The sequence below is a fragment of the Mugil cephalus genome, chromosome 1 (genome assembly GCF_022458985.1).
Source record: "Mugil cephalus isolate CIBA_MC_2020 chromosome 1, CIBA_Mcephalus_1.1, whole genome shotgun sequence".
Classification (NCBI taxonomy): domain Eukaryota; kingdom Metazoa; phylum Chordata; class Actinopteri; order Mugiliformes; family Mugilidae; genus Mugil; species Mugil cephalus.
In genome coordinates this window covers 5,318,807-5,341,129 of record NC_061770.1, presented here as the reverse complement: position 1 = coordinate 5,341,129, position 22,323 = coordinate 5,318,807, and the positions used below count along the sequence as shown (strand labels likewise).

The following is a 22,323-nucleotide window of genomic DNA, read 5'->3' as shown; positions in this document are numbered from 1 at the left end:
CAGGAGCTTCGTCCCGTTCGGTCGATCCTCAAACGCTCCGGCACACACACCGTCCAGCCAGGGCGGATTTCCTGCTACATTCACGTCTCGAGCCATGATCCAAACTTTTGCACAAGACAAGAAACACTTTCACACGACACCGAACAAAGGAAGCAGATCTCATTGGATGTTCAAGGGTTTCCGTTTATATAAGTACAATTAAAATCACAGTTTTAACAAAATATAAAATAAATAACATTAACAATACTAAGATAAATGCATTCTGAGTGACCGGTCTGGTAGAGACATAGGCGTTTCTTTTTTTAAGATCTGTTGTCTCTGCCTCCGCAGGCAACTACAAACATTTGTTTTCCTCAAACTACATTTCCCATGAAGCACTGGGGTGTAAGTGTCCCATCTCACATAATAAGTATCTTCTTTTTTTTCTCTCTATATATTTTGTTTTTCATTAATATATCTATATATATATTTATATTTATTTATTTTTTTTTTGCACCTGGGATTTCCTCCCACCTCTCTTCCTGAATTGACCAACCACAGATCAGCCCTGCGGCTTCCTGCAGCCAATCAGGAGCAGGCGTCCATGTGGGCGACAAGACAGTGGTGAGGTCAAAGGTGAGAGGTCACAGAGGCAGAGGTCAGCAGCAGCAGTGCCCAGGTAGGCCACCCTGGTGTGTGTGTGTGTGCGCGTGTGTGTGTGTGAATAAATATAGTGTTACTATACTCAGGGGGACATTTCTGACTCGGAGAACATTTTCTCTTCCTTCGTCTTACTCCTTGCTCATTATTAATTAAAGCTAAAGTTCCCAATTCTGCACAAGTGTGTCCAAGACTGCGTTCAAGTCAATGGGTTACAACCGAATGAAGCTTAGTTTACACTTATGCGCTGGTGCGTTGGCGTCATTTTGCGATCACGCAGCTAAAATGCTACTCTACCACAAGTCAGCTGTGGCCACTGGAACTGAGCAGCTCGTGTCAGAGCTAATAAACAACGGTTGAACAACGGTTGCTTTTAGTGAACAACGCTTAAAGGAGAGGAGACGTCTGAGAGAAGGGAGCGTAGGAGTAAGAACGATGTGTTTGATTTTCTGTCTGTCCGGCAAAGCACCAAACTCAAATGTTATCAGAACATGAGTCTGTTAACCCATTGTTGGGATTCCATTTGTGGGGCATCTCAACGGATACAGAGGAAAAAAAAAAACTCATAAAGCCTAGCCAGAGGATTTGACTGGACTGATAGATCTCTGCTGGAGCATAATTAGGTCCTAGCGGAGTGGTTCCAGACCAGTTTGGGCTGGCTTCCAGGCTACTACTCAACTTTCAAGATTTAATTGAGGAAATGCATTTTGGACCAATAACTACTGCTGCAATCTGTTACGTTTCTGAACACAGAATCCTAAATTCAGACAGACAGGCAGTGCCACGAAAGAAACACTTGTAACCAGTTGTATTTTTGTAACTTTCTTCAATAATCTAAATGAAAACACTGTTTTAACTTATATTATTAAGTCGTGAACGCAGCATGAAATAAACTGTATTCAAACCCCGTGGAGGAGAAAGAAAAGAGCTGAAGTTTAAAGGGAACAGATCGTGGTGAACACAGTTCAGCGTTGACGCGTTTGTGCTCGGGCGTCGCTGAAAAGGCATCAGGTGTTTTCAACTTTTAAGTAGTGTTCCCGAGATTTAACGCTGCGAATTATCCCCTCGTTAGATCACTACACCCGCGGGCTATTCGCTGATTGAAATGCTTGTAAGAACTAACAACTACCTCACGCTGCGCCTGAACATCAGTCAAGATCCTGGATATATTCGATTTAAAATAATCTAAAACAAACAAACAAACAAAAAAAATAACTAAATATCGCCACATTTGAGCGTTAACAATTAACTCAGGTATATTACATTATCCACAGCTCTATTATACAACAGGTGTAACATTAACATTGCTTTTGAAAAGGATAGAGGGCAACTTATACTGCTTTTCTTAGATAATACTTTAAGTGGGTTGCCCTAAATATTAATAAGTTGGTGTATTTGAAATAATGCTAAGGTTGTCTGTGTTTCTAAGAGGTAACGCATTCAGTAGAGGCTAATAACCTCCATGGAGTGCACTGATTCTTTTATAACTAAAAGGGCCAAAGTGAAATACTACTTGCTTTGAAACACTATCCGGTACGTGGTGGTTTTCTTCATATCTGGCCGAAGGTTAATGGTTGAGCGGGAAGGAAATATAAAGTATCCCCTGAAGTATAGTAACACAACATTTGTGCGTGTATGTGTGTGTGTGTGTGTGTGTTTCTTTTCTAAACTCCAGTGTTTTATTGCAGTGTCTGTGGTGTTTTGGTGTCGGGTGGAGATCAGTACAGTCTCGAAGGAATCCTCCTCTTCTTAAAAAAAAAAAATAAAAAAAAATAATTAAATCCAGGAAGGGGAGAGAGGAGCGGGAAAACAAACCAACAAAATAAAATGAAACATAAAAACATAGTTCAAACGTTCCGTATAGTTTTCTGTTAAAAAATAGACGTCTCGTCCGTTTGTAAATCAGTAGTCGGAAGGAAGTGGCAGCCTTCCTTTCGTCTGTTGTGTTTTTAACAGGAGTGAAATGATTGTTCCAGCAAACGAGGAGGGACAAATGAACGTCGACAAAGAAGCAAAGAAGAACAATATTTTTGTGGTGGCCGACTGGGGAGGGGAGCACCCTGTGTTTTCCAGTTGATGGAAAGGAACAAAAAAAAAAAGAGTGAAATAAGGACCAAAATGCCATCCATCTTTTTCCTTTTACCCTTTCCCTCACTCCTCCTGAAGCTGAGGCAACCACAGGGTGAATGACAAGGCGATGAGGTGGGCGGAGTCAGGGAGATCCACCTTCAACTGGCTCTTAAAGGTGATTGGACGGCCATGAGGGGCGGGACAAAAGTCATAAAAAAGACAAAAAAATAAAATAAATCCACTAAGAATTCATGGCACCGATGAATATTTCTCCCACTGAAATGCAAGAAAATCTCTCACAGTAATCGCGTACGCACGCCTCCACACGAGACTCCCTCGCCACCAAAAAAAAAAAAAAAAAATACTTCAATATCCCAGATAGGTTCTCCCTCCGTTCAGGAGGTGCTGACGAGGTGAAAATGAAGCAAAAGATGTAAAACACAAGGGATGAGAGGGAGGACGAGAGCTGCTCAGACGGAAAAATGTTGGGAAAAAAGTGGAGGAATGAAGGAGGAAGAACAGAGGAAGAGAGTAGTACAGATTGAAATAAAAGTGGTTTCTGTTATTAATCACTAAACTGATTGAAAAGCTGATGGTTTCAGTTGGAAAGAGTAGTTTTATTACATTACGTATGAACTACCTTTGAGGCGGAATCTTACGAATGCACTGAATAAAATGCAAATGAATCAAGCCTCAGAAATAAAGCAGGTCAGGTCCTTGAGTAAAGGTTTTTTGTTTGGTATGCGTTTATATATGAGCCCATTCATTAATGTCATGACTCTACTCTCCTGGCTAGCAAAATTCAATATTTAGAATACTCAGCATATGAGCCTGGAAACAGACGGACGTGATTCAACCGAGTCAAAGGAAAATAGACGTGACTGGACGGTCCTACAACCGATTTTGTTGTGAACTAATTCAAGTCCACCGTGCTCAGGTGACACGGATGACTGCATCCCTGTTACTGCATTAAGACACACAAACCATCTGATGTCTGAAAATTCTTTGTCTTCTGATTGACTCTTTCCTTTCACAGCCAATAACAAACAGTGCCCAATAGAAACAGCAATAGTCCCTAATAATATAAATTCTGTCATGTTATATATCTGGCCCTGTGATAGGCTGGAGACCTGTCCAGGCTGTACCCCGCCTCTCGCCGGATGCCAGCTGGGATAGGCTCCAGAAACCCCCGCGACCCTAGTGAGGGTTAAGCGGTAGAAGATGAGATGAGATGTCATATATCTGTTTCACTGTGGTTTTTCTTGTTCCCAAAGGTCCCTCGGGACATTTTTAGAGAGAGAGAATGGATCAGAGGGGAGTAAAAGAGAACAAAGGAACAGAACAAAAGACAATAGAAGGAATACAGAATAGCAGAGTAAACTGAGAGGAACGGAGGTTTTGGCAACACTACAACAAGTTGAGGGTATGAAGGGGGTGAACGTCTTGGCAGTATTTGCAGAGAGACTGGGATTTGCAGAAAAGTCCGTGTAAGAAGGAGTGAAAGGTTTGGTCTGGGAGTGAGGAGAAAACTGGTGAAAGGCTCTGGCGTCGATCCTGTGAGCGCAGGATGGCGGAGAGAGCGGACGCGGTGTGGGACTAGGATTCTGAGGAGGTACGAGAGCCGCCGTGAACCAGCGACTTGTAGATGTTGGAGGAGAGGAATCGTGGGTAGGAGTCCCTGTGCATCAGTGTGTAGATCTGGAGCTGGGCGTCTTCGAACGTGTGAGGCGTCGGGTCCTGCATCTTCCTGTTGATCACCTCTCGAACCCGGGCATCCAGGCTCACCTACAGGGGAATGGAGTTCAGTTTAGTGGAGAAAGAAGACACTGGGCTGCCATTCATTCATTTATTTACTTTGTGCAGTAACTGCACATGGCCTTTATCAACTTCCAGAAACAACCAAAGTTTCAGGGTCTTTTTTTAAGACGTTCTGAGCTGTTAAGATTAGGTTTTACAAGAGTTTAATGGTAAATAACAGACAGCGGTTTCACTGAATACAGGTGTATGTGGATAGAGCTCTACACAAACTGGACACAAGCACATAAGCTTGTAATTGTCACCTGAAAAAGGCTTCAGATCTTTTACCTCCGCTCTTGTGTGGACCTAGACAACCAAATCGTCCAACATTAGCTAATGAAAGATAAAATATCATTCCACACATGTATAAACGTCAGTGGGGTCATGTTAAAAAAATATCTTTGGCACAGAGATCTGCTTGATTAAAGCCCCAAATATGGTAACTGTCTGACAAGCACTGCTCTTTCATGGGATATTTTTGTTTGTGGGATATGCCCCGTTCAGACCTAGTTATTTGAACGTGTCCTGAGTAACCAGCTGAAAATACATGTGTCCACATCTGACCATGAAAATATTTCAGAAAGCTCCCATTACCCATTGAAAAGACAACACTTATATGTTGTGAATGTCAGTGGAAAATAAACTGTTTAATTTCACGTAGAGTTTGCTTTCAGGAAGCCAATCACTTTAACACATTTTGGGTATGTCCATTAATAATTTCTGTCTGGTGCTGTATCCATACACAATGTCAAATCATATTAGGCACAAAAATGACTTTTAATTGGACTGACCTGTATACTGGATTTCTAAATTCAAAAAGCACTAATGAAAAAGAGTGTTGCTGCTATTTAAGTGTATATTAATTCCCTTCATGACTAAGCCAACCCATGTTCCCAGAAAAAAAAAACAGAAAAAAGAAAGAATTACAACAAGCAGGAAAGATAACACTTAAGGGACTTTCCTTTTGAGGCAATAACTTGTAGTAGTGGTTGTGTTACTTCTGAATGAATGAGGCAAAACTCTTATGCAAGCCAGTTGAGTAGGCGTTCCTTAACGTGAACCGGGACGAGAATGTGGCCACCTGTGGTCCAGACAACCTCCCAGTACGGACACGGTGGTCGGATCTCAGGCATGTGCCCTAGATGTGTTCACACCTGTACTTGGAGCTGGTCACCTTAGATTTGGATAGATTTGGATGCTAATGCAGGGTCTGACCAGGGCCTAAGACACTTGCACCGCTACTCTAAGGCCAGTGGGGGCGCAGGAGGGCACACCACTAAAATAAAAACCCATGTATGTTCAATGGCATTCAGTCAATTGTCACGGTCTGATTTCCAGGTGACTGCTAGAATAGTTTGGACATGCAAAACTAATGAGAAAACAAACAGTCCAGACAAAACAAACAGTTTGAAAGCACCTCTTGTACAGTTTCTTTCTCCAGCTGAGTGCAAGCCAACTCATACGGCGTGACCCTAACTTCACCTTTAAATGGGTTTCTGGACGGTCAGAGTTGACCCCATGGGTTGATCAAAGTTTCTTGTATTCTCTGTAATCAACTTACATGGAGGCATGAATACAGGCAGCTCAAGAACACACATACACAGAGTGGGCCCGCAGCCACTGCACCAGCAGATATTTATAGAAGCACAAGCTTTCTCTAATGTTTTCCCTCTGCTCTTATTTAGGAAAGACACACACAGAAAGAGAGATAGGCATCATACCAAGGTCGGACATGCAGTCAGACAGCCAGGCATTCATCTCCTCTGCCAAACTCACATGTCTGGATTTCTCTGTATCTTGGAGTGGGTGGGTATGTGTGGGTATATATGTGTGTGTGTGCGTAAAAAGTCTCTACTGGCAGAAGGTGATGAGAACAGCAATTTATAGCTTCCTGTAAACACACTGTACGTGCACACGTGTAGACAACTGCACATACAAATACGCCAGTGTCTAACCACGCCAGCACACACATGTACGCTTCAGTGACGGAGCCTGACAAGCAGAGCCTCCAGCACTCGTACTAAATAAAGCAGCCACTGTTACACACACACACACACAGTCATCCAGATATAAATAGTAGACAATGCATCCCCCACTTCTCACCAGAAATGTAAAACGTATGCTCGCTATTGTGTTCATCATGTGAGGAGCGCACACGCAGGCCGTCAAATTCATTGGCAAACGTTCCATTTCTTTAGAAAACCACTATGAATCCTATAATCAAACACTTGAGAGCAGCTACCTCCACTTAAACATGTTCATATGTCAATTTCTTCGATCAAGAATTACATACGATTATGTTATATATGATGAATTCCACATATCTCTCAGTTTTAGCCACTCTGACAATGTGACAGTTGCTCTTTCACTTAGAGTAATAAATGCTGACAACTACTGGATGGATTGCCATAAAGTCTGGTGCGGGCATTTACAGTGCCATAAAATGAAACGGCTAATGACTTTGGTGATCTACCGTCACCAACAGATGAAAATGTCCACTCAATGATTTCTTCAATTCAAGAGCACAGGACTAACAGAACAAGAGGCAGGAAGCCATTAGCAGCCACGTGGCAACAAGTGACCGCGGAATATTAATAAAATTCAGCGTATTGTAGCCGCGATAGTGACGTGACGTAGACGGCACTCAGCTGAACCAATGCCAGCTTTGAGGCGACCACCAATCAGAGCATCTGACCCCATTGGCTGAGGATTTAACGCAAGTTTTACCGCATGGAAACACTGTCCTAAGCCTCGGTTCCTATCGCTAAATTCATGATGCTGATCAGGTGCTTGGGGCAGTGGATGGACCCAGGTGGAGTTGGTGGTATTTTTCAAACAAAGCTAGCTCCTTTCATATAGAAGCAATATTTTTATGTTCTGCTGGTATAACTGAGTAACATTAGGTTTGGGAAATGCACATGAGGGCTACATAGGAAACCAGAGCTTGGAATGTCCACTAGTCCCCAACATATAAAGCAAGGTGCTTTCTTAGTGGGCGGGGCTTAGTTTTTCGCTTTTTACAATGCTCATACCAGCAGAACATGTCAATGTAAATGCTTCCCCATACCATGCACCAAATACAACCGTGCCTATGTCAACATAATAAATGGTTCACACCCACTTTTGGCCATTGATGTTCTAAATGTACTTTGCTAACAGTGTTAAGTATAAACATGTCAGTCTGCAGCAGTTGTGAATATATGGTGACATGTTAACAGTGGCCCATTAATAAGTGTAACACAACCCTAATAGTGCTTCATTTCCCCCTTTGGGAATTTTAACCAGATGACTTCATGACAGGAAATGAGTAGCAACTTAACAAGAGAAGGAAAATAGTTTCTGAAACACAAGACCAGACACTGAGCAACATCTTGAAGTGACTAACCTGCAATCAGGAGTCTGACTTATTACTAACTTTTAATATTAAAAGCAGTCTGACCCTGAAAGAGGAAGTGAGTTCTAAACTGTGGCTAGATGTGACAGAGGTTAGCTAAACCCAGTTGGGGAAGATGTAGGTCAATACTAAAGGTTTATGCAAGGTTTGAACCTGAGTTAGGCCAATCTCAGCAAACACAACAAGAAACAGGAAACATAAAAAAAACATTTCAATATGAGAACTACCAACTCTGTGCAACTGCCACGCCTTGCATGACTGACAAGAACTAATTGAATTAAATAACAACGGTATCGGATCATCTGGAAACCTTCGGACAGTTTGAAACCAAACGAGGCCAAAAATGATTGCATTTGAAGTTAATGGGCTAAACCTTCAAACTGCTTTGCAATTAGATGTGCCCACTCCTACCTCTTTTGGCGACAATATAGAGATGTAGTCTTCATAGATGGACCGCGCTTTCTCCTCAATGGCACTCTTGTTCATTTCCTGTTTGAGGTCTTCGCAGGCCAGCCAGAACAACATGTTCTCCTCACTGTACTCCGTTCGCAGAAACTCTCGGAAAACATTTCGACCTGCTGGGTTCCTCATCAGCTTGTCGAAGGACTGAGACCACAGCCGGATCTCTTCCGTTGAAGGTTTGGGGCTGAGGAAAGAGGAGTAGAAAATATTTATTCATTTTGATTTATGTCTGTATTTTATTGTGTATTTTCAAATCTGGCTGCCTTAGACAGCAGATAATAATCCACGATTTGTTGTGTTGTGTTTCCACTCAGCACCCTAACTACTTCAGGGACATACATACAGTACATTCATCTGTTTATCTGTATTGCTTACAACTTTGCAGGAGATCACAAGATGCACGTCCCTGATTTTCAGCTGTACTAATAGTGAACTGTCTGGCTCAGAGTAATAAATGCTGGATGGAGGCCATAAATAGTGCCATAAAATTAAACCTAAGATCTTTGGGGATTCACTGTCAGTAACAACTCAAAGCGTACAATTCATAAACACTTAAGTTCAATACAATAGAACTAACGGAACAAGGATATTTGACCTTGACCAGTTGTAAAGAAACTGCAATTTCTCATATGGCCACATGAGGCTCGTTCTAAAAGTGAGTCAAACTTTTACAGCTGAAATAAACATATTTACACACTGGGAAAAACAACTGTTGGTCATTATAGCTAATTTAATTAAGAGGGTGGATGCTTTGAGTGACAACCAGGTGCCCTCAGACGTTGCTACTTGACTACTTTGATGTAACCCACCGGCCTCTGTTCCCCTCACACCTTTTGGATTAAGTGGAAGGCTGAGATTGTTTTCTTTCTTTCTTTATGATGTCACACAAGAAAACTTTATTTCCTTGCAGGGAATACATTAAGTCTCACAGGCTGCCACCACGACAACATTTTAGCTTAGTTTCCACTGAGTAGTTCATGACAAAATACTTTTTATTTTTTGTTTTTGAACATGTTTTAGTTTTAAAGTATTCATGTTGGCTGACGTTGCTAGATTCACATTATTAAGTCATTAACAAGACTGAAAACAGAACCTCCTCGGAGCCGGAGCTGATCAGAGTGCGTTCATGTTGCTGACTCACCAAGGTTCACAGTTTGGTATGGTTTCCATCTTTGTTTCCTGTGGTAATCTCTTCCTCCTCCTCCGCTTCCGTCTCTCCTCTTCATTCCTGATGGTGAGACTGACATGATAAAACGGCTTTCAGACAGGAAACACACACGCACACGCGCGCACACACACAAACGCCCACACACTTCCACAACACACTCCACCACAGTAATTGCTTACAGAACTATAAACACATGTACATGCATTCTCTATGGTGTTACTAAGCCGTCTAATGACAACACTAACCACAGTCATGTTAACAGCAGGGTAAATCAGCAGCTACGGGTGTCTGCGATTTCACTGTGTGAGTGTGTGTGTGAGAGAGAGAGAGAGAGAGAGAAAGAGATAGAGAGAGAGAGAGAGAGTGAGGCAGCTATAAATAATTAGTTTACCTGTGGGAACTACAGAGACCTAATCACTGCACAGCTACTGAGGACTGTCTGGAGACTCAGTGTGGATGTGATCAGCAGGTCTCCTCTGTGTATTTCTGTGTGTGTTCATGTGTGTACATAAACAGTAGGGATGTCCAAGATCAAGTTTCTTTGCCCGAGTCCTGATCCTTAAATAAACAAAATATTCTCCCCAGGAGATTCATAAAGGCTTATCTTACATTCCTTGTACTCTAGATCATGTGTGCACCATGCGACTGTATTAAGGCCAATAAATAGGACCTGGTAAACTAGCATCGCGAGGAGACGCTAGCTCCTCCCTCGGCTCCAGAAAACTTCTGTTCCCTGCAACTATGTAATATTCTTTGCATTGACATCGTCAGGAGGGGACTTTTCTCTTCTTTTAAATGCAGCATTCAGTGTTTTTACCTGAATGTACTCTGCATTTTTTTTTCTTTTGGTGCTGAATGAAGCTGGTAGTATTGAATAACAATCTTTTACTACCGTCTCATAAAACAGACAATTTACAAGTTGCTGTCTGACTGACTTCATTTTCCAGAGTAAAGTACTTCTACACAGTAGACAAGTCATGTGAATTTGGTTCCTCTTCTTCTGCTTAGATCTTTGGCGGCTTTGACTTAACATTTTACGATTTAAACCTTCGATTAAATCAGGCGAGGAAGGCGACGTTCTGACACCGTCTCTTACCATGAGCAGCTGCAACAGCAGCACCAGCAGAAGCAGCAGGCGTTGGGGCGTTGGGAATTCTGGTTAGTGGTCACGCCCCGACCCCCTCCCGTCCCGCTCAATGCTGAGGTCTCGCTGCGACCTCCCCCCATGGCCAGCTCGCCCCCTCGCTCGGCCGGGATCGGACCTGTGTACTGTCCGGAGAGAGAGAGGGAGATAGAGAGACTATGACTTCAGGCTGGAGGATGTGCTATACGTACATGAAAGCACCCGACCCACAGTGAAACAAGTTTAAATTCTGCGTTCCAGAAGTATTATCAGCAAAGTGTACCGAAGGTTTAAAATGCTTCATCTGATCTCGCGGAGAGCGACATATAAATGACACATTACTGAAATAGATATTATTAATAATGACAAACCAGTGCACAAGCAGCTGTTGTAGCAGCCTTGGAGCTATTTCAGTGGTTATTACTTTACACACTGTTAAGTTGTTTAGTTATTTGGAGTATAGCGGTCGGGCACCTTCAAAGAGGTTACAAAGAAAACCCTTGGGGAGCAATGCAATGACCAGTAGAGTAAAATAGATGAAGAGTTGTAGTACACAAATCACTTTCGCAATTAGAATAAGAAAAGCCTTGAAATCCGCAAATCCTAAAAAATATCAAAATAAAAAAACTGGTAATGGAGGTGATTTTTCAGATGTATTATGATATCCTGATATCCTTTTAAGGCTTTTCTAAACAACAACAAACTACCTTTACATTCCTAAAAATGACACGGTTCTGTGTGCTGCATTGAAATGACCCAGTAACGACCGGTGACTCAACTAGTGGGCTCCACCATAAAATACAAACTGGATCCAGAGTTGGTGTCTTTTAACGGAACATGTATTTTAATATTACTTCAGAATAAATCAAGCAGTGAAATGACATGGTAGACTTCCACCCTGCAGGTCTCTCCAGGAATGCCCTTTGTCCACTCCTCTTCATGTGTGGCCATTTAAGACAAATGAAGCCCCGGACACTTTCACTGAAACTGAAAGCAAGCGGGGGGGTGGGGGAGGGGGGGGGGCGTAATAGTATGGAGAAACTTGAACTCTAACAACACCACTGGTGTGTGATGGTGGCTAAAAATTGTCTCCACGTGACCACCTTTGTTTACAGTAATCACATCAAGGTAGGACAGTTAATACGGCCGTCGTGTCTGTGTGACAGTGTTTTCAAATGCTACAAGAAGTTTGTCTTTATGGACGATCACCGTCTACTCAAACAACAGGGACCCACCGGGTCAACTGCTTTGGCAACATTACTGCTTTACATGCCAATAAGGAATCCCTGCCTCACGCTAATAACAAGAACTTAACTCTGATGTAGGAGGACACAGAGACACAGGAAGGGAAATAGACATATCAGTAAAGTACCTCACAAAGACACAACACAAAGATTTTTTTTTACATAAAAACAATGAGTTTGACAGAGACGGGGTTTATGTAGAGCTGGAAATAAAATGAGAGGCAGACTGATGTAACATGGCTGGAGAAACAGAGATAACTGTGCTGGGAGAAAGAGGTGGAGTGAAGAAGCAGCGCAAGATCCACATAAAAAAGACTGAGAGGTGAGGAAAGATGGCAAGAAGACGGCTCGAGAAAGAGGAACGAGGAAGCGCAGGACACAGACAGCGAGAGAGAGACGCCATGTAGAAGAGAGGAAGCGAAAGAGTGGGTATGGAGACAGAACAGGCAATGTGATGCATCATGTGATTGAGCCGTGATCGCAAACACACACGCACACAAAGATAGTAACACATACACATCAGGTTCTGCACTCAGGACACTGAGTCACTAGATCCCTGCAGGAAGTTATTAACTCTGATGCACCGCTTCATTTTATGATTTGAAAAGGTGACTCTGCCTGATGCATATATCATGTTTAAAGCTTAAACAGGAGCACGGCACGCCCAAGATTCATGACTTCGTTTCAGGTCCAGAAAGAGTTAAGAAACACAGGATGCAAACGCGCTGTGTGGTCACAAAGTATGGGCAAATAGTGTATATCGTGTTCTCACGGATACGCACAAAGGTGCAGCAAATACACACATATAACGGCGACAAGGCACACAGAAGAGACATGCCCATGCACGAATAAACACACACTAAACCCGAATCTTCACAGGATTCCACGTCGGTGCCGGCCTCATTAGATCGGATGCACTTGTTACATCTAAATTCCTGCAGAACGCTGCAGCTAACATTAGCCTCCCAGCTGTCAGCTCTGCCTGTGCATCGGCCGGCACAGACGGGACGTGGGCTGTCAAACCGTGTGTGTTTCTGATGCCAAACACTCCAGAGAGCAGGTGAACGTGTCGCATTGGTCAACGACGCTGGCCAATACGCCGGTGGAAACCGCGGCCTCGCGAGAGAAGCAGATGGCCGGTGAAACCCATGAGGAACTGCACTTCAACTCAAAGCAAGATGTTCTCGATCTTCAGAAGCGCATGGGCGTTACAAAACCAAACGGAAACTGCCAAGACTGTTTCAAACCTTTGTGTCACGCGTGCAGTGTCGTACGCGTCTTGTTTTGGTGTAAAATAATGAAATAAATTAGCAACCCGTGAGGTGACTGTCGTGTCGCAGCTCTCAAGGGAGTGTAGTGCTTTACACTGCAGATGTGGTAGTTAGTTGCTAAGTTTAGGTCAGTTAACCCAAAACAAATCTGTACGGTTCTCCTAAAACTCTCATGTCAATAAATAACCAAAGCATTTTACAGAAATCTCAGACATCAAGCTACAAAGGCCCATTTCCGGAGGCGTTCCAAGCCCGTAACACTGGAGACCAAAGGATTAAACGTCACGGCGAACTGGTTGGCTACAGCTAATTCAGACGTGTCTATATTAGTTTTTCCCATCATGGCGGCGGCCCACCGCAGTCTGATTCGTCCCACCGTAGCCTCACAAAGAACCAGAAACAGACAAACACATGTCAAAGAAACGTAGATCATCCCCTCACCCTCCTTCTCCCCCGCATGCTCCCTCTGCACTTTTGGAAGTGGAGCTGATCAAAGCCGTCATGGACGTCGTGAGGACAGCTCAGCAATGTACAGCGTCCACTAGCCCAGGCACAATCTAATCGTTGTTAACAGTGCTAGAAAACAGACTGTGACTGCAGCTTGGCTCGTGTCCAACTCTTCCTTTTTCAAGCGTTGTCTATTTTAGGGATTTTAAGTTGAGTCTGAGCCGTGCACGCTCGCATCAACGTTGCTATCGTGTCACATTCTCATCACGTGGAGTGCCAAAAACAAAACCTGACAGTGCAATGAATCAGCAGATACACCATGCAGACGTGTCTAGATTCACCCTCGAACATCCAACAGCAGAGGGGAGCCCACCAGAAGTTCATATTTCCCTTTCTTAAGACCTAGCTAGAAACATTTCCACCCATGAACAAAGCCCACTGAGCTACAGATTCTCACCAACCAGAGGCTAAATAAGAAAGAGGGCGGGGCTTCAGGTCTGAATAGTTCCCATGATACTGTCTGAATGAAGGACTTTAAGTGAACTGTTATTTCATCTGTTAATGTGTGTTCCAACAAGACTGCCAACTGCGGAGCTGGCTGACAGATGTGCAGTGTGTGTGTGTGTGTGTGTGTGTGTGCGCGCGCGTGTGTGTGTCACTGCCGAGAAACACAAAATACAAAGATAACCACTCACTTTCAGAAAACCACACACGCACTCGGCGGTGTCACAGTTTACCTGAACTGTCAGAGCAAAGACGGACGAACACTCCCTGCCTCCCCTTTATCACCCACCCCATCTTTTATAACACCCAGCTATCACATTTCTGCCTTTGTGCGATTGTGTATGTTTGTGTGTGAAAGACACGAGATACGGTGTGTGTGAAAAGGCAAGTCCGTACAACAAGTGTGTGTGTCTGTGTGTGTGTGAGAACTCCTGTGTTATAGAAATGATGACTAAATGTGAGAAGGTTAATTAACAGTTTTCAGTAAAAAAGAGTTTGCAATGACAAAGAAAAAATAGAAAAGAAATAATAAAAAGAAAAGGAAGAGGATGTGGAAATTAAGTAAAAACTTAAAGGATGACAGAACGAGACACAAAGAAAAAAGAAAAAGAAAGAAGCAAATGTGAGCAGATGTCACACTTCCTCTTTTTGCCCCACATGCTCTTCTGTGTGTGTGCGTGTGTGTGTGTGTGTGCGTGTGGTGTTTAATGGGCTTAGGGTTGGAGTGTTAATCTGATTAAGTTAGATGACATTAGAAAGACTTACAAATGGCACACAACGCGTGCACACACACTTACACACACGCATACACAAAAGAGTTCACTTCCTTGTCTGTGTAAATATTTCTTTAACCTTTTTTTTATCCCGGCACAGCATGTGTGCTTTTGCAACGCCCTGCTACACCGCACACACGCACGCACACACACACGCACGCACACTCACATTAATAAGAATCAGAAGAAGCTATAAATGTCTTGATTAAGGACACAAACTGTGATTTAGTAAAGCTGACAGTTTCCCTCGTTTAACTGCTGCATCGTAAGAGGGAATTCCCACTACAACCTGCCACAGTCCTTTCAAGCTCTTCCAACCTTTAAATCTTCTCTATGTTGCACGCAATAAACACACATTAAGTGTCATTTTGCCGTATTTGTACGTACCGTACTGGACGTTATTTTCTGGACATTATATCTGAAAGATTGAAGCGGGTCATATGCTCATGGGCTATAAAATTACATACTTGAAACATCAAAAATTCTTTTTGAATGCCGAGGATGCCAGTGTGACACAGTGTAATGAGAGACATCGGAATGTTGATGAAATTTAGAGAGTTGTAGCAATAATAGGAGGAAAAAAACTTAAGCTATGTGAAGTGGGCGGGCGCCGAGCTGCAGTAAATCAACTTATGAAGTGAGTCCACGGCCAATGGTGTCCACACACAGTCAAGTGTCAGCTGTACAGCCATGGGCAATGACCAAAACACTTCACAGTGCATGTGGACGGGGCTTTATGTGACCATGGAGGAAATGGACTCATGACTAATGGAGGCAAGTTTATGTCTTCACAGCAGAATTGAAACAGGGGAAAAAAACTTACAGTCATGGAAGAGTCTGAAAAGCTTTTTGGGAAATGTGGGTCACTTATGATTAATACAGCACTTTTAGGAAATAATGTGAATTCTGGATAACAGAATTCAGTGTGTGCCTCCTTGAAACACTTCATTTGTCTGAAACACTCAAACAAAGTTAGGATATTTCACTGCAACGATACAACAACAAAAAAGCAACTGCATTAAATCTCTGTTTGATTGTGGCTCCTGCTCCACCAGCTTCCTGCTTATTCCTGCTTTATTTCTGGGAAAACTGGAACTTGAGGCATTTCTATCCACATTTAACAAGTAAAAATCTAACACCTAAGCTAGAAAATGAATGAATTCATGAACCATGATGTTAATATCACATCTATTTAAAAACCGATCACCTTCTTGGAGCTGGATCACATTGTTCAGCATCTCTGCTTGCTTTGGCAGCACAGATGGACTCGCATACATCCCATGCCAGTAAACAAGATGAAATTTAAATTCAGAAAGCTGGGGTTTTTGTGCACTGCATCCATCTACCACTATGCACAAAAATAAACACACACACGCACACACAGCTGGGGCTGCCAGCAGGGTTTAAGTAATTAAGCGCTCATTTTAAGTATTAATCTGACAGATTACTGCCCCATAATCTCACCACCTGATAGCCAACAGTCCTCTGTGTGTGTGTCTGTGTATGTGTGTGTGTGTGTGTGTGAGAGAGACAGAGAGAGAGACTGAGAGGTAGAGGTGATAGATCAAAAGACAGAGATGATAATGAAGCAAAATGGAAATATTTCAGCATTTAGACTTGTTTAAAATCCATAAAGCGACTAATGTGGTAGGACTTAGCTGCAACAAATGATTGGATTCTATTTTAATTTTCTTAAAACTCACAGTGGCAGGCCTTTACACAAACTCGGGGAGAGAGGAGACACTTCATTACAGCCAACCAAAGTACCATTAACTCCAAAATGTCAGTAATTACAGGAATTCATTTACACTGAGATGTGAACTGGAGAACATTTTTGTGTAGCTTCACTCACACACAATCATATGGAGAATGGACGGGGGCATGTCAGATTCCAATGGACACTTGTAAGGTAAGGGGAAATTGAATAATATAATTTTAATATATGGCTTAACAGATACGTTTTCAAAGCTTTTTTATAGATATATATAACTGAACCTAGGGATGATGACTTTTCTGCTTACCTGAGAGCAGCAGTGTTTGACTTGCACATATATATATCTACGGATTTGACAGTACGTGCATGAGCCACTGGCAGGCACATTGTGCAAATTTGTGCATCAAGTGTGAACCAACAGCATGAATTATCTTGACACCTACAGAACCCTAAAACGCTTTGTTAACTGTAGCATATTTTGTGCTGAATACAGCGAACACTGCAGAGTGTCGTGAAGGACACGGGACGCACCAGCAGGGAAAGTGGGGACGTTCTTCAGATTATATGTTTTTATTAATGACTGACATCGATTTACATGATGTTCAGTTGCTGTACATAAATTCTTAAAATATGACCTGCTCTGATTTGGAATGGAGGATCTTATTAATGAGATTAAGATTAGATTAATATCTATCACATACGTAAGCGGAACCCTGCAGAACAAATTGGGGCATGCCTTCTCATTACCATCACCGGTGAAGTGTTTAACCTCAGCCCACATTTATTAAATCATACAACCTACAATAGCACTTCTTGTTCCTCACAACCTCAGACATTAGTACCTCACGAGTGAGTGGTCTTATTCACGCTGCCTCTCATCATGTTCTGTCACGTCGGTCAATGATATCATACGGAGGAAGTCATGACGAACCAGGAGGCGAGGCAGCGCCTTTTTACGTTCACTATATATAGCGGTGTGACAAAGTGTGCGCCTTCTTCCTGATTTCTTCTTCTTTTTTTCCCCCCATGTTCTTAACACATAAATGTTTCAGATCGTCAAACTAATATAAATACAAGACAAAGATAACACAAGTAAACATAAAATGCTGTTTTTATGATTAGGGAAAAAAATCCAAACCTACATGGTCCTGTGTGAAAAAGTGATTGCCCCCATATTAATACATAACTATGTAAAAAGTTGGAGTGACCTGCACAGCTCAGATTGTCTCTGTTGGCACAAACGATATCAGGAAAAAGCTTAACTTAACTGTGGTTTATCACACCTGAGTACAGTTTCTCCACACCCAGGCCTGATTACTGCCACACTATTCTCAATCAAGAACCACTTCAATAGGACCTGACTGACAAAGTGAAGTAGACCAAAAGATCAACAAAAGCTAGACATCAGGCTGATATCCAGAGAAACTCAGGAACAAATGAGAAAGAAAGTAATTGAGATCTATCAGTCTAGAAAATGTTCTAAAGCCATGTCCACAAATGGACAACAGTGGTGAACCATCCCAGGTGTGGCCGGCCAACTAAAGTTACCTCAAAACGCGCAACAACGACTCATCAAAGAGGTCACAACCCCACAACAACATCCAAAGAACTGCAGGCCTCACTTCTCCCCCTTATGGTCAGTGTTTATGATTCCACCATCAGAAAGAGACTGGGCAGAAAAGACCTGCAAGGCAGAGTTCATGACCGAAACCACTGATGAGCAAAAAGAACATAAAGGCTTGTTTCAGTTTTACCAGAAAACATGTTAATGGTCCCCAAGACTTTTGGGCAAAATAGTCCGTGGACTGACGGGACAAAAGTTCAAAAAGTAACGTGGCGTATTAGAAAAAGATTATTATCGTAGCAACAGTAAAATCTGGTGGTGGTAGTGAGATGGTCTGGGGTCTTTTTGCTGCTTCAGGACCTGGAAGACTTGCAGTGATAAATGGAACCATGAATTCTGCTTCCACCAAAAAATCCTCAAGGAGAATGTCCAGCAATCTGTTCAGGACCTCAAGCTAAATAGAACTTGGGTTCTGCAGCAGGACAATGATCCAAAACACACCAGCAAGTCCACCTCCTGAATCCTGTTGAGATGCTGTCACATGACCTTAAAAAGGGAATTCTGGAAAGATGAGTGGGCCAAAATCCCTCCAGTGCTGGAAAAGACTCACTGCAAGCTATCACAAACTCTTGGTTGCAGGTGTTGCTTCTAAGGGTGGCCCAACCAGTTATTAGGTTTACTAGGATGTCGCTTTTTCACACAGGACCATGTAAGTTTGGATTGTTTCCACTTAATAATAAAAACCCTCATTTGAAATTATTTATCTTTAAATTAGTTTGATGATCTGAAACATTTAAGTTTGAAAAACATGCAAAAAAAAAAGAAACCAGGAAGGGAGTCAACACTTTGTTTCACACCACCATAAGACTTGAGCATAGCAAGAAAAGTTAGCATAAAATCTAAAATGCATTGCAATTAGGGTTGTGACTGAGGAACTTACAGCTATGAAAACTCAAATGACAAATATAGGGTCAAAATACAGACACCAGCACTGGGGACTATGTTTTTTCTACTTATTTTATTTTTATTTTTTTGGACCATTTTGGGCAGCTTAACCAATTACCTTTAAATTGAGAATGGTTCCTGATGTGATCTTTTAGATTCTGAGGCTCGTTCTGCTTCACATCAAATACAGAAAAACATAGTAGATGTTTCTAGAGGTCTGAGCTTTCTAGTTACAGGATGTTAGCAAGAAAGTTTAGCAACAAGTTACACATTGACCTGTAAAACCATGCAACAGTGTTTCTTTGCATTTCCACTCCAGAAACAGTAGCCGGACATAAACCTGGACTTCTGGACAATTTGGAACCAATTCTCACCAGGATTTTCATGCTGGTAGAACGGCTTGTATTCAGATGTGGACATAGCATTTCTCTGTCTGTTTTCTGCTCTACAGCTTCACTTTATATATATAGCTTGAACATAGTTTTTTCGAATACATTGGAATATATATACGTTGTCTAATTTCGAATGATTTCATACATTTTTCTCCAATTGCTCTATATTGAATATGACATTTGGTATTTTCTTAAGAAAAATCAAAGAAAATCCTTTTCAATCAAGATTTTTCTTGAGTTTATGTAGACAGGTTAACATCACCCATAAAACTAAAAAAAAAAAAAAAAAAGAAATTGGGCACAAGGCCCAGTCCTACAATCAACATGGTTATCTTAGTCATACAGTATTGCTGAATTACACTGAGCTGAACCCTAGATCCAGTGCAGGAAATATTTTATGGAGGAAAAGAGTTTCTCCAGTCTCCTGCCCTGACATGTTGAACACTGTTGGAGCTAATAATTTGCTAATGCCCTGTTTAACACACAGTAAAAAAAAAAAAACACGCCAACATGCCGCTCTCTTCTCTCTTGATCTAGCCCTCTTCGTATACTCTAAAATGTCACACACACTCCCTTGCTTTCACGCTAAAACTCCCTCTTACTTTATAACAGACACACACAAACACAGATCCGAGGTAAGTGGGTCTATAAATCCAGCGTAACTGCGCTCTTAAGTGACAGATTCAAGGTTTTTCACCAGAGGGCTGCACCAAGGAACCATATCAGCCTCCAAATTCATATCCTCTCCTTGTAAGGAGAAGCCTGTCTAAACACACACACTGACTACATACACACAATTAAGGTGCTCACACATGGATTTAAAGTTAAAGTACAGAAACACACAGCAATCCTACCGACACACACTAGTCACAACCGACCTGCATCTGCACTACAACCACACAAGCTGCAGCGTGCCCATATAAAGAGGATCTTGTAATGCGGGGATGTCGAAATTCCCTGAGAAATGACAATGTGAATCCAAAAATCACTCACTTTCCGTAGCTCATTATCTGGACAGGAGTTTTAGAATGAAAATGAAGTTTGCATGATCAGCTACCGAATGCAAATTCAATATTTGGAAACAACTCCAGGTGTTTTGCAGCTGTCAGGGAACAAGGAAACAGTCAACGAACGGCGGGACTACGTTAAAAATGGCTATAATTTCTCAACAGTTTTTTTGTGTGAAAACACCTTAAAATAAAGCTGAACTACATCAGGAGAGGACTTGGAGAAGAGCCACTGCTCCTTCGTGTCACAGGAGGTCAGTTGAGGTGGTTTGGGCATCTGGTGAAGATGAGGGGAGACCAGAGTAGATCTCACCGGAGGATAAACAGTGTATAACGTGACAGGTGGGGGAACGCCTTGGGAAGAACTAGAATGACATGCTAGGGAGGGATGGAACGTCACTTCAGGGTCACTTCAGGGTTTACTTCAAATGCATTTGGTCTGATTTCGTAGACTCAATAAATAAATGCAATTTTACAAATAATTCTTAGCAGCAGTTTCGTCATAAACGAGTTTGAACATGAAAATGACAAATTCCTTCATTAACAGTATTGTCTCATCTTCCATCATGGAAAATTACATGCATGTTCAGTTACATAGTATGACTCATTTTAGAAATCATGTATGTATATTTTACTGTATTATTCACTACATGTACTATATTGTTAATGCATATTTTCTTTCATGCTAAGGCAACTAATTAAAACCTATAACCTCAAACCAAAAGTGGAAATCCATACATAACCTTCTGGTTTGGGCCATGCAAATAATATGTGTTTGTAGCTTAACATCCAAAACATGCGAAACTGCATTCTTGGTACGTTTCAGGAACTGAGAAACAGTCTTGTTTGAAGCTTGATGACAATGCATTTTCAAATTTATCTGACAGGGTGTTGAAAGATTTTCACAAGAGTGAGACAACCGAGAATACCCTCAATAACCACGAGAGCGGTGATTAAATCAGGGGAATTTGAGTAATGAAGTAAAATTCACTTTGGTAGAGACTCTTATTTAAGTTTTCAACACAGGCAGACGGACACAGAATCAAAATACTATACGCAGTTGAACTCGAAAGTCAGAGCTTACAAAAGTGCGCACTACATCAAAGCCCGTTCAATGAAACTTTCAGCACACAGACACCATTGAGACGCACAGCTCACCGGGGAGGAGACGATTCAATTGCGGATCAACGATGGACGAGTGAACGAGCACAAGCGAGTCCTTCTTTTTATTCTCTTTCACTCCTTCGCTAACCACTACAACGCTCCCATCAATCAACATGCCTTCGCTCCGGTGAGGGAGGAAGAAAGACGAGAGGCAGCCCAAAGCAACAGGAAAAGACAGAGAGAAAGAACGAGAGAGAAAGAGAAGCAGAGTGAGAATATTGTGACACATATGGGTTCTTGATTTCTTCTTCTGAAACTTGATGAATCAGACCCGGTGTCTACACACACACACCCACGCACGCGCACACACACGCGCACACAACAACCCAACCCATCGTGAGTGCACGGGCCTATTCATGTCATGATGGCGTGAATGGAGGGGGAAAGCTGCTAAAAAGTGCATTTACATTCTTGCTCTGAACTTGTGCATCCCTGGAAGTCCAGTCCAGACATGTCAACATCTCTCCCTTTCTCTTTCACAAGATCCAAAAACTTTACAAATCTATCTATCCCTCAAGCATCCGCACATCAGGACAGGAATGTGTCCTCACAAAAGGCGAGCTTACGGAGGGATGTCTTGATCTTCTTCTAGGTGGCTGAGCGTGTGCATTAATGTCCAAGCAACTCATTTTTTTCGAAATAAGG

General features: G+C 42.2%; 1 protein-coding gene across 5 annotated transcripts in view; it reads right to left on the bottom strand.

The window, feature by feature from the left end:
- Positions 1-162: 162 nt before the first annotated feature.
- The window catches only part of rgs19 (regulator of G protein signaling 19), a 31,783-nt gene continuing 9,622 nt past the window's right edge, over positions 163-22,323 (bottom strand). For 3 of the 5 annotated variants that reach the window (XM_047602963.1, XM_047602985.1, XM_047602993.1), the window contains 4 exons: positions 10,627-10,799; positions 9,504-9,602; positions 8,312-8,546; positions 163-4,494 (listed from right to left, as the gene is read on the bottom strand). In XM_047602963.1, the coding sequence (XP_047458919.1) occupies positions 4,306-4,494; positions 8,312-8,546; positions 9,504-9,602; positions 10,627-10,799 (696 nt within the window). In that variant the 3' untranslated portion in view covers positions 163-4,305. Of the gene's footprint in view, positions 4,495-8,311; positions 8,547-9,503; positions 9,603-10,626; positions 10,800-21,672; positions 22,188-22,323 lie in introns of those variants that run through there. The other 2 variants (XM_047603002.1, XM_047602974.1) reach the window with 2 other exon arrangements.